Source organism: Garra rufa, chromosome 22 (genome assembly GCF_049309525.1).
Source record: "Garra rufa chromosome 22, GarRuf1.0, whole genome shotgun sequence".
Taxonomy (NCBI): Eukaryota; Metazoa; Chordata; class Actinopteri; order Cypriniformes; family Cyprinidae; genus Garra; species Garra rufa.
The window spans coordinates 38808645-38822068 of NC_133382.1; the positions used below are offsets into that span (position 1 = coordinate 38808645).

At 43.9% G+C, this 13424-nt stretch overlaps 2 protein-coding genes across 2 annotated transcripts; both read left to right on the plus strand.

Annotated features, from left to right (window-relative positions):
- The first annotated feature begins 810 nt into the window (after positions 1-810).
- slc18a3b (solute carrier family 18 member 3b) lies at positions 811-2944 on the plus strand. The gene has a single exon (XM_073828902.1). It carries the CDS (start codon positions 1149-1151, stop codon positions 2685-2687), a length of 1539 nt encoding a protein of 512 aa, XP_073685003.1. The 5' UTR covers positions 811-1148; the 3' UTR covers positions 2688-2944.
- A 1280-nt stretch (positions 2945-4224) lies between these two features.
- On the plus strand, positions 4225-12368 carry LOC141298189 (choline O-acetyltransferase-like). Its single transcript, XM_073828701.1, has 14 exons — positions 4225-4308; positions 6460-6651; positions 7056-7174; positions 7575-7628; positions 7713-7887; positions 8691-8868; positions 9037-9206; positions 9588-9688; positions 9808-9930; positions 10043-10165; positions 10239-10380; positions 10486-10548; positions 10629-10766; positions 11212-12368. The coding sequence occupies exons 1-14, from the start codon at positions 4258-4260 to the stop codon at positions 11440-11442; spliced, it is 1860 nt and encodes a 619-aa protein (XP_073684802.1). The 5' UTR covers positions 4225-4257; the 3' UTR covers positions 11443-12368.
- Positions 12369-13424: the final 1056 nt, after the last annotated feature.

Consider the following 13424-nt stretch of genomic DNA (forward strand, 5'->3'; position numbering starts at 1 on the left):
GAGCTGCAGCGATGCTCGAAGTTAAAATTTATCGCGTATTTCATTTGCTCTTAAAAAGAAGTTAACGAACATAAATAAAATATAGCTTTGTTTTACATTTAGAGTTTAATACTTGTATACTAATCTGTTGCAGACTGAGAACACTAGATAGGGGAACGTTTCATGTTTTAATGTTTTGCCAAATGCTTCCCAAAAGGTAATATCACGTTGTATGGGCTAAATCTGCCAGAACTGTGAATAATTTCACAGAAATACATTCGTATACAAATAGTAAAAGTAAAAACAGCAAACTATATAGCGATTATCAGTTCTATTCACAATGCATGGTACTTTATTGTGTGTTCGCTTTCAAATGACAACTGACCCAAACACAGCAAGAAAACCTTTTCTGACTGGAGCCCCTGGCGCTGCTCTGATGTGCGATTATAAATTATTTCATAAATCTGTTATTTGTTTTGTTTTTGTTTTTTTGTTTTTTGTCCAGCAAACAGATTGGGGTTTATTAGCAGAGGTCATTTAGACACGAGTATTATTTGGTCCTCTTGGTGCTAACTGCTTTCAGTGTTTGGTGAAAAGACTAAGAGCGCGAATACAGCTGGTCTGGGGTCAGTTACCACTAGTATTTTTTGTCATGTGATCATGACTCTGATTGGTCAGTGGACGTCCGTTTTCAGAGTTAGCAGCTGGCTGATGACCAGAGGGGACGCGCCAAAGACCAAAGAAGAGAAATCCGAGGAAATTGATATTGGCACACCTCTCGGTTTGTGCCCAGAGCCAGTTTGCTACTTCCGATGGAAAGAAAACCTGATGCGAGTGACCACAGGTGACAGACAAAGCGCGCACACGAGACAGCGCAAACTCATGCGCGCGTAACAGGAATGTAATTGGGGAAAAAAGCTCAGCAGACGTGGAAATGCAGAAAGTAAGGCTCAGGACTGCACCCATGAAGAGAAAGGAGTAGCACGTCACCTATGAGAGGCGTGAAAGCAGAGAGCAGAACAGACGCTGCCTGACCAAGCGAGCCGAGCGCGCGCGCCGGACACCAGGAAAGTTTGTGCGTAAAAGGCAGACGCGTCGCCGCACGGGAAAGGAATGAAAATACATTCTGAAGGACAGCTCTCTTGAGGCAAACGGGCATTTCGACAGTCATGGAATCCGACGGCTCCGCCGGCTTGGCGAAATCAGCCGCCCTAAAGTTGTCCGAAATGGGCGAAAGAACTAAACAGCTCGGCAGCGCGATGCAAGACCCCGACCGGCAGAGAAGGCTCATTCTCGTGATTGTGTGCGTCGCGCTTCTGCTTGACAACATGCTCTACATGGTGATCGTTCCGATCATTCCCGACTATCTCGCCGATTTAGAGAGCGAGCAGGCGGCGCGCACCCATGCCAACTCCTCGCTGACCAAAGCCAACAGGGACAACCTGGACATACAGATAGGGGTGTTATTCGCATCCAAGGCCATTCTGCAACTCATGGTCAGCCCGATATCGGGCACCTTCATTGACCGCGTCGGGTACGACATCCCGCTGCTGATCGGACTTATGGTCATGTTTGTTTCCACCTGTATATTTGCCTTTGCCGACAACTACGGGACCCTGTTCGTGGCGCGCAGCCTGCAGGGTCTGGGCTCGGCGTTTGCCGACACGTCTGGAATCGCAATGATCGCGGATAAATATACGGAAGAGGCGGAGAGGAGCCGCGCGCTTGGCATCGCGCTCGCGTTCATCTCGTTCGGGAGCCTCGTGGCGCCTCCGTTCGGCGGCATCCTGTATGAGTTCGCAGGTAAACGGGTCCCCTTCATAGTTCTGGCCACTGTGTGCTTGGCAGACGGCATTTTGCTCCTGACTGTGATCAAACCTTTCTCTAACAGGACGCGCGAGAACATGCCGGTCGGGACGCCCATTTACCGCCTCATGGTCGACCCGTACATCGCCGTGGTGGCGGGCGCTCTGACCGTCTGTAACATCCCGCTGGCGTTCCTCGAGCCCACCCTCTCCAACTGGATGGAGAACACGATGAACGCCACCAAGTGGGAGATGGGTCTCATCTGGCTGCCCGCGTTCTTCCCGCACGTGCTGGGGGTTTATGTAACGGTCCGGTTAGCCGCCAAGTACCCGGACCTGCAGTGGTTCTACGGCGCCCTCGGTATGGTCATCATAGGGGCCAGCTCCTGCACCGTGCCTGCTTGCAAAACCTTCGGCCAGCTGGTGTTCCCCCTGTGCGGCATCTGCTTCGGCATCGCTCTGGTGGACACGGCGCTCCTGCCCACGCTGGCCTTCCTGGTGGACGTGCGTCATGTGTCCGTCTACGGAAGCGTCTACGCCATCGCAGACATCTCTTACTCTGTCGCCTACGCGATGGGGCCCGTGGTAGCGGGTCAGATCGTACACAACCTGGGTTTCGTTCAGCTGAACCTCGGCATGGGCCTGGTCAACGTGCTTTACGCGCCGGCCTTGCTGCTGCTCCGGTACGTGTGCCAGCTGAAGCCGTCCTACTCGGAGAGAAACGTGCTGCTGGAGGAGGGGCCGACGGGACTCTATGACACCATCCGAATGGAGGAGCGCAAACTCAAGCGAAAGGGCCTGTGTACCACGACGACGAACGCGTGTCCCGTGGACGAGAACGGATTCTTCGAGCGCTCCAAATCTTACTCCGAGGAGGAATCGTCGGGACCCGAGTTCACTTAACCCTACCCTGACCCTACCAGAGATGCATCTGACACGACGCATTTATTTTAGTGAGCCAGAGATTATATCGCAAACATTCAGCATCTGATGTGCAATATTTATTCCCTCAGTCATGACTGTGTCCGCCCAGAGAAGTGTGTATTTGATGATTTAGAAGCTAGAACATGTGTCTCTGAGCGACATTCTGTCCAGTAGTGTGTAGAAGATGTGAGTAAATGAAGTGCGTAGCTGCGTGATGTAACTGCACAAAACCCAAATAAAACCAATGGTCATATTTCCATACATGTGCCTTTTCACTGACTGAGTCACTACTAATAAATGTGGCAACGAATAAAGTTTTAAAAAATTACAATTGATTAAGTATTAAGAAGGATCTTTGAAAGACACCAGAGGAATTTTGAGTCCGTCTTCATTCGTTCCATTACTTTGAATAGAAACGAAATACACAATCTGGACCTGTATAATATAATATTGCAAAGATATATTATTTCGTAAAAACTCTGAAATAAAAGTGACATATTTTCTCTTATATGTTTTGTAACTGAATTATCATTTAGAGTCTTTTCACCACATATTGAACGATTCATTATCTCATATGGTGAAAATAAAGAGTTTATTAATCAGCATTTACACTAGTGAAACCAAATTTGTGGTTAAAAAAATGTAGCTATACATATCACAAAGAGCATAAAAGATTTAGTCTTAAATCATAACTTGGTGGAACACAAGAAGAGCAGCAGCACCTCTGGAAACACCTGCAGCAGCATCAGCATCAGCATCAGAGCATCAGTAACGGGCGCGGATGGGCGGATGGGCGGAGTCACGGACACGCGGACACTGACCGCGACTGAAAGACGCTTGACGCGCTGCTGGAGAAACAGACGCGTGACGGACAGACACCGATCACACAGGTGAGCGGCTCTCTGCTATATATGAGCTCATTCATTCTGCTGAACTTAGTAAAGTTTATAAAGGAATCATTTGTTTTTGAATTTATTTCTCTAGTGATTAGTATTTGTGGCATACTTTTACAATAGTTTTGCTGTTCTCTCACTGTACACCTGACTCAAGCTGCCATTGATGATTCCCAGTTTTTTTCTCAGATGGTTAAATTAATTTTTTTAAATAAGAGCCAAGAAAGTGATGTTTCGGATGTATCTGATCTGCTAGACTGTTCCGGTGATTTATTGATGAAGAACATCATCACCATCGAAGCTTCACTGTTGTTCAAGTGCGACTATACAAGCACTTAAAGCATTACATTAGCGCCTATTTTTATATTGTTTAGTCAATTTTATTGACCAATCAATTAGATTTAATTGAAATTGGAATAGGTAAAAGTCTATAATTGCTTTATACAAGGATTCAGCTCCATCCATCACACTAAAACAATCGCTGTTATCTGTAATAGAACTGAGTCCAAATATGATCTGATAGACAAAGTGGGGGATGTTGTATTTGGTTATTATTCCTAATATAATTCAGATGTAAGAATGTTTCCGACTGATGGTAATGTTGAGGGTGTTTGACAATCTCTACAGGACAGAGTTTGCAGTGAACTCAGGAGCTCATGATGCCTGTCCTGAAGAGAGAAACAGCCGAAGCCCACAGCGACTGCAATGTAAGCAAATAAATATGGATTCGGTTTGCTTTGATTATTGCCAAAAAGACAAATGAAGTCTGCTTACCCTACAGATGTGTTGAGCTAGACTTGATGTAACATCATGACCTGTTGTCAGCTGGGCAACTATAAAAGTCTCTTTAGAGAAGCTTAGTTCTTGTCCAAAGATCTGAAAGAATCCCAGACACACATCATCTGATTTTACTGTCCCTGTTTTTATATTCTGATGCAACACAACAGCTTTCATTCATGTGATTTACAACATGTATGTATAAGACAGAACAAAATTGACCTTTTCTGGTATTTTAAAACAGGCAAATCAAAAGCTAGAAAATCTCAAATCTCAGCTTTGATTAATAGAACTGAACAATTTTTGGAGAGATACAGTGTTTCTGAATCATACTGGTGCACCATTTGCATTTTGTTAATCAAAATAGTATTTTTGACCAGCAGGAAAGGCTTTTAATCTTCTCTCCATTTTTCTTAAAGCTATTCCTATAAATTATTAAAGCAAGAGCTGATAACACAAAACATCAGAGAGGCGCTCAACAGTTACTGACTCATTAATGTTCCTCCACCGGAGGGCAGAACGTCAGCGGGTCGAAAACACCTTCCAACAGCCTCCGTCTGAAAGACTAGTTTGAGAAATCAGAAAAAGATTCAAGTGTATAAATCTCTATATATCTATTAGTGTTGGGTTCGAGTCCACCTAAGTCGAGTCCGAGTCTTTAACCATTCCGAGTCCAAAATGGGTCGAGGCCGACTTGAGTCCGAGTCCAACTAAACACTACTGTTTGTCAGATTCTTAACCTTGTTTTAACCTTTACAACTAGAATAAGGCAATGACAATTTAAATGTAACAAAAGCAAACCTCTATTGCATATTGCCATTTTGATTTTTGATTTCACACCATCTCATAATCAGTGTCCTGCTCAGCAAACTTAAAAGTCACGTAACAGAAGTTATAGCTTATGTATTGTGACATATTTCAGAGTGAAATAGCTTTTAGAATGTGAAAAATTATAGGGCAGGACAGAACTTGACTTTATTTGTTGTTATATAGTAAATGTATAAATTCAATTGGGTGGGTAGGAAGCTTAGTGAATGAGACCTGAGGAGCAGAGAAAGCACCTCTTATCTCTGTGGCTGTGTTTTGGGTTTTATATGACGAATGGTTAGACCTTAGATAGGGTAGATGGCATTTAATTTTTTTTCTTGGATGAAAATGAGGCTGTGAGGGTTAATGACAGTTTTTAAGTAGCAGTCTATGGAAGCCATGGAATAAAAGAGTAAAAAAAGTACATTTGAGTTTATATTTAAAAATTTCATGATTCCGAGATTATATCTCACAATTCTGATAAGAAAAGTCATCCTCCCTTTTCCCTTTTCAGCTCAAAATGAATGAGTTTATATCCCACATTCTGGCATTTTTCCCTCATAACTGACAAATTGAGTTATAAAGTCCGAAATACAACATATGAACGACATATTAAAAAAAAATCTGAATTGTGAGATAAAATAGGTAAATGTAATATGACGCATTCTGCTGCAGCAGGTTTACGCTGCTGTCGCTTTAAGACCGGACACACAGATCATATTTGACACATCTGTATTTCTCCCAACTGTTCAAATTAACTCAAGACAAAACCGACTGCATTTGCATGAATATTCTCCAAGATGGTGCATTTTGACATTTCTTTTCGCGTAAGCGTGTAGCAATAACATGCAAAAGAATGCTTAATTCAGCATTCACACGCTGACTGAGAGACGTTTTCGGTAAACCCGCTTTGGGTGTGTGTATGCAAAGAAACCAGCTGGCTTTCAAGTACTGGCAAGACTTTTAAACACGTCTGAATACTGAATGTCACTTTGAGTCAGTAAAATTTCCATCAACTGTCCCTGGACTCGGCAATGATTCCCGAGTCCGAAAAGCTTGAGTCCGAGTCAAGTTTGAGTCAAAATGCATCCGAGTCCGTGACAAGTCTGAGTCCACTAAAAATTGTACTCGAGACCGGACTCGAGTCCGAGTCCAAGTCCGAGTCCCCCAACTCTATCTATCTATCTATCTATCTATCTATCTATCTATCTATCTATCTATCTATCTATCAATTTGACTGTGCTGAATGAACTCACTCTTCTTCTCTTCTCCAGATGCTGCCCAAACTCCCTGTTCCTGACCTGCAGCACACACTGGACGCGTACCTGAGATCCGTCAAACACCTCGTTTCTGAAATGCAGTTCCGGAAAACCAAAGCTCTAGTGGAGACGTTTGGCAAACACGGAGGAGTTGGAGAAAGACTGCAGAAACTGCTGCTGGAGAAAAGAGAACAGACAGAGAACTGGGTACAAACACGTCTTCAAGAGCTTCGTTGCTGAACTATTACAGGAACGGCAGGCGTTCGGCACATCGGTCTCTGAGAGCAGGAGGGACACCACACGATCTGTTAACATACTGAACCCAGTGTGGCACCACCGGACACCGATTTATTATGAAAGTCCCATTAAAATAGATGAAGAAAAATAATGAGTAACTGATCTGTGGCTATTGATCTGTCTGCCAGGAAACATCACAGCTTTTAATGTGACAGCAGCACTTGACAAATAATAGCACTTTACTAAAATAATATTTTACTGTGTCTTATTTGTCCCTCTCTTTCTTTCAAAGACGGCGTAGCTTCACGCCTCAAACGAGTTTAATTAGAGCTCAGGAAATGATGAGCTGATGGCTTCTGCTGTGTTTGTCTCAGGTGTACGACTTCTGGCTGGAAGACATGTATCTGAGGAACAGACTGGCACTTCCTGTGAACTCCAGTCCTGCGCTGGTTTTCCCCAAACAACCGTTCAGAGACGTGAAAGACTCTCTGGTGTGAGTAAATAAAGAGCACTAATTAATTCACGCACACATAACGTCAGTGGTTTCTCTGCGCTGCATCTCCTCCATCTCTGTCTACGGCGGACAACAACGGTGACCGACTACAGCATCAGCGGTCCACACAGTGGTGACTACAGTACGGTTAACAAAGTAATATTAGTGTCTCTCCACACGCTTCAGTATGTGAGTACTCAACATGAGACAGACACCAAAGGAAATGTGTGTGAGTGTGTGTTTGCTTCAAGACACATCCACCACCAAACGGACCTCATTTGCCGTGTATCGACCTCATGATGTCACCCTGTTAGATCTCCATTTCTGTCGGATTCTTTGGTCAAATCGAGCTGAATTTAAATGATTAAATAGTTTGTGTTTGTTTCTTGGGTTTGTCCAGGTTTGCTGCTCGTCTCATTCTGAGTGTTTCTCAATACAAGGCGGCGGTGGACAGGTAAATCGGCGACCTTCATCTAATTCGATGGATCCAGGTTAGTCTGTGTGAGTAACACATGAGCGCTGTGTGTGTTTGTTGTAGGAAGACTCTCCCGGTGGACGTCGCTCGCGGTCAGAAGGCAGACACGCCGCTCTGTATGGATCAGTACGAGCGTCTCTTCAGCTCCTACAGACGGGCCGGACTCAAACAGGACACGCTCATCACGGCGGACGGCACATCTGACACGGGACACGTTATTGTGGCCTGTAAGAATCAGGTGTGTGGTTCAATAGCGCTGATGAATTTATCTCTCGTGTTTGTTTGCTGAAATGATGGGCCTAATCACGGATAAATGACAGTCGAGAAAAGGCCACTTTTTGTCCTGATTCTACAGAATCACACATTACAGTCCAGCTGAAGAATATCTGCGGTCACCTTAATCTGATCCAGCTAATCACGGTCGAAGCGAGGCTCGAGAGGCTCTTAAATTAACTGCAGTCCATCGACAGACGCTCTTCAGTAGGTCCTGCATCACAGCGTCTCGCCGGCAGACGTCACGCTGAGCGAACGGTCTTGAGAGTCGTTTACCTGGAAATGGCTCCGGAAGCGTCTCTAATGAGGTCCGGTCTGATAACTCAATAACCCAATCAGAGATGTGGAGCCGCAGGGAGCCTCTGACACCGCCGCTGTTTGTGTTTGTCCCACTGAGATCCGGCTGCACTAAAAACACTGAAAATGCTGCTTGTTAGGCAAAAACCATTATCATCATTTTTTCATTAGTATGTTTTGGATCATGTTGAAAAAAAGTATTCTATGTATTACTATTCTTTAACCCTTCCCTGTTCTAGCTTGTATTACTAGCACTTCTCTTGTTTACTGCGTCCTTACAATGAATCGCATGTTGTATTCTACATTTGAGAGTTGCTGAAAAAAGCATCTGCTAAATGAATGAATGTGAAATGTCGCATGTAGGGAGTGTGTATGTAAGAGTTCTCATCTCACTAAAAGCTCAGTAACAACACTAGTGAATGTTTCAGTCCTTCTGTTTGCTAAAGACGAGCGTCTCGTTCACGTTCTCAGTTCTTTGTGCTGAATCTGACGGAAGGATCCTGTAAACTGAATGAGGCGGATGTTCAGGCTCAGCTGGACTGGATTTATAAGCAGACGCCGAACGCTGAGCGGAACCAGCCGGCCGTGGGACTGTTAACCGCCGAGGGCCGGACGGACTGGGCCCGAGCCAGAGACGAGCTGCTCAAAGGTCCGAAGCAACACTACATGGACATGGTGGTAATAGATAGATTAATCAGACAGGTTACTTTCGTTGCTCAGTGTCAAATTTCATTGTTATCCAGAAGTGAAAACACGTTTCCCATGATCCTGTGCGTGACAGAGGTGCATTTTAACCTGTGAACAATCTGTGGAGCAGATCCAGTGAACAGAGAGTCTGTGGAGCTGATGGAGCGCTGCATGTGCGTCGTCTGTCTGGACGAACCCACGGGACTCGAACCCAGCGACACCAACAGAGCTGCGCTGATGCTGCACGGAGGAGGACTTGATAAAAACGGGGCTAACCGCTGGTACGACAAACCCCTGCAGGTAAAACGCGGACACTCAGTAAATGAAAACAGTAGAAGCTGCTGTGTGTTTCAGATGTGTTTGATGTTCAGAGTGAAACACTGTGACCCAATGACAGCAGGAGTATCCTTGCCTCATTTTGTAATTCTCTTTAGTGCAAGAATGGCACACTTCACTGCGAAAGACGAGTCAAGTCATCGTTATTTATATAGTGGTTTTTACAATAAAGATTGTGTCAAAGCAGCTTTACAGTATTAAACAAGAAAATAGTGTGTCGAAGGAACCAAAACTCCATTGTTGTCCTCTGGCCAGACAAAACCATGAGAGAACATCCAAACAGTCTGACTGAGGAGTAAATGAGAGCTCTGTCAAAGTCATAGAAGTGTTTGTGTGTTGTTTCAGTTTGTGATCGGTGCAGACGGCGTTTGTGGGGTCGTGTGCGAGCATTCGCCGTTTGAGGGCATCATTCTAGTGCAGTGCACCGAACACCTGCTGAAAGACATGTGCGTAATCCACACCAACAAACCAGCCAAGTTCATTTCTGGAGCTCTGGACAAATTTGAGAGCTGTTTTTTCAGAGTCTGTGAAATGATGGAGCTGAATGAACGTCTCTTCGCTGTAGACGCTCGAGTAAGCAGAGCTCCGGTCGAAGCGCGACTGAACTTCCTCGTCCGCGCAGATTAGTGTGGAAATGTTCCCCTCGGATTCAAGGCGCTCTGGCCTCCGCTGCGGATCACCTGCACAGGTGAATGAAATGTCTGATCTGTGGACAACTGAAAACTGTCTCACAAGACAGTCTCTTTTTGTTTATAAGCTTCATCAGCTGTGGTTTGAACCTCTGAATCTTCTCCCTCTAGACTCGTGAGGAATCTCGACATGAACGTTTTCACGTTTGCGGCTTACGGGAAGGACTTCATCAAGCAGCAGAGGATGAGTCCAGACGCCTACATACAGCTGGCTCTACAGCTGGCCTTCTACAGGTGAGGAGCGATGAGCACGACTCATTTCACATTCCGAGTCCCAGACTCTACGTCGCCTTGCTGTTTTCCGCAGATGTCACGGAAGACTGGTCTCCACATACGAGAGCGCTTCTCTCCGTCGTTTCCGGCAGGGACGCGTGGACAACATCCGCTCGGCGACTCCTGAGGCTCTGGCGTTCGTGAAGGCCGTGACAGACGGCGGAACATCCATTCAGGTTTCACGTTTCTCCTCCCGCTACTGCGCCGTCTCACCCTTATTTTCTGCCATAAACAGATCAAATACAGAATATCTAGCGTTAAACTCACACTCTTCATTCCAGGACGCAGAGAAGATGGAGAAACTGCGAGCGGCTGTAGATGCTCAGGCAAAAATCACAGCTCTGGTGAGAGAATACAGACGTCTGACGTTCAGTCCTGTTAGTGCTGTCGTATGTGTGCTGACGACCCGTTTGACCGTCTGCAGGCCGTCTCGGGGATGGGGACGGACAATCACTTACTAGCACTACGTGAAACCGCCAAGGAGGTGAAAATGGAGACACCTGACATTTTCTCGGATGAAACATACCACATCAGTAACCGCTTCATCCTGTCGACCAGTCAGGTAAGAGGAGCGTAACCCGTCCGAACGGGATTCGAAGCGGTGTTTCCGGCGTGGGAGGCGGGCGCGCTAACAAAGACCACAGCCTGTAGCATCTGTTGCTGGTGTGCCTCTTGAGATCAGTGGAGTGAGGTTTACTCACACCGTTCAGACCAGCTGGCCTCCGTTACAGCAGCATACTACATAAATACAACACTACACAACTTTTCTTAGTAGTAGTTGCAGTGGTTTGTGTCCTCTAACTGAACAGCAAGTATATGATGTGAGAATGCAGCCACTGACCAACCAGAGCCTTCCAGAGTTTTGCTCTTCACACCATTGCTTTATTCCCTAATATTTTAGTATTAAATATGTAACAAATGTAACTCTAGTTAACTAGTGGCAGCAGGGTCTTCTGGGTTTAATCAGTATGTTGATGATGGTCAGATGATGATGTTTCTCCTTGCAGGTTCCCACCACAGAGATGTTCTGCTGCTACGGTCCGGTGGTTCCTGACGGTTACGGTGCGTGCTATAATCCGCGGTCCGCTCACGTGCTGTTCTGCGTGTCCAGTTTCAGAGAGAGTAAGGATACGTGTTCAGGGCTGTTTGTGAAAGCGCTGGATGAGGGACTGCAGGACATGAGGAACCTGTGCACTAAACACACAGATCACAAGAACACGACAAACACTGCAAAATAACAACAGGCTTTGCTATTTTCAGAGCAGTGATAACTGTAAACGCTGCTTTTAGAATCCAAACCTCTCTGATTGGAGACTAAAGACGTGATTGCTCTTCAAAGATGATACATATTCTATACACTGGCATGTATATCTACATATATAATAATATTAGCATGTTAACATATTTACATAACTATATTTTTAGAATATTTAGAAACTAAAGTATGCATAAGTTTGCATACTTGTTAATCTGTAGTCTGTAAAAGCACACTTTAAGACAAGTAACATAGCTAATATCATAATGAAACACACGTACATGTAAATACATGCATACTCCACATACTACAAGAAATGCTGCATTTAAAGAACTTAAAAATAGAAGAGAAAAATAGAAAAGAATGTGAATATCTGTGTGAAAGCACAGGCTGTGTGTTGAAATACTCGTTTAGATGCACTGTGTTTTTCAGAGTGGATACAATGTATTTTGTGTGCTCAAACATCTTAAACGCAGGAATTTTAAATATATTTTTAAATTGTGCAATAAATTCAGTTAAAGTGCAATAATGTAAACGCTGTGATATTTGCACTAGGCACATATGCACTAATAATCATGATCAGTATGAACTCCTGACTCACAGGAACAGTAAATGCGAGTAAATACTGTCTTATAATTTATTTGTTATTTATAATACGTAATGCTGTCTGCTGGATTCATTCTTTACTGTCTTCATGACTATGTCTGTCAGATGAATCAGAGTCTTCATGAGCGCTCCTAACATGTATTTTTGTGAGTTCTATGCATTTTATTCATGTATAATTTATTAGTTTGCCACTGAATGCTGCTGTATTACTGTGTTGTGTCAGTAACGAAAAGAGATTCTCAGCTGTCAGTTGTATGAAATATAAATAAATCAAATATGAATAAATTATAATTACAATTGAATAAACTGGATTTTATTGCATCACTGATAAAGGCCTGTGATGTTATTAGTCATTGACTGATGCTGACCTGCTGAGAGAAACTAGAACTTAGAACATCACGCACACACGCACACGCACACACGCACGCGCACACGCACACACACGCGCACACACAAACAAGCAGAGGTCTTAACAGATAAACAGTCTGAAACTGTTGAAGTCAGTGGGTAATTTCACCCAAAAATAACAACTGTCATCCTTTGCTCTCCCTGTGCCTCATTTTCTATTTACCACAGAACACAACAATAGAAATTCTGAAGAGGTGCTGCAGCTCACATATGCAGATATTCACACTTTTGAGACATCAGCGATCATTGGTTCTCTGTTCACTTTTATTGTCTCAAAAAAATCAGCATGAGCAAACTGCTACACTTCACCTATTGTGATCCGCACACAATGACAAACTTCAGTCACACTGTAAGCCTGGATTTTGTATCTAATTAAACAATTTAATTACAATTTAATACAATATTTAGGTTTGACTGCATTATTTATAAAATATAAGTAGATTCTACAAATTTGTAGACATATTTGAACCCGTGAATAAACTTAAGTTAAATTAACTCATATTATGAAGTTTATTTATAAACATGTTCAGAAACAGGCACAGGTCGAACAATGGCAAACAGGTCTATAGAGGACAAGACACAACAGTAGTTCAATAAACCAGGTATGTATAAGTGCATTCATCCCGTGTTGTTATTACCACAATTACAAAATTCCAACTTGGAAAAGCCATTCATGTCCTTCTGAACAGTACCACCTGACCACTGTATCTGACTGCTCCAGATTAATTTAGGCATTGATAGAACATCACAAGGAGAAATCCTCTCAGAATTACAGTAATTATGACACGGTGTGAACGCAGCATATGACTACAGTATTTAACAACAGCATTGTCTAACTGACTTGATCATGTATTTGTCGTTCTGTTTCTTCCTCTGTTAGGATGCAGCTGATCAAGACTCACTTCAGTAAGAATCAGCGTTGATCAAGAAAGTCCACAGCTCAACTCATCA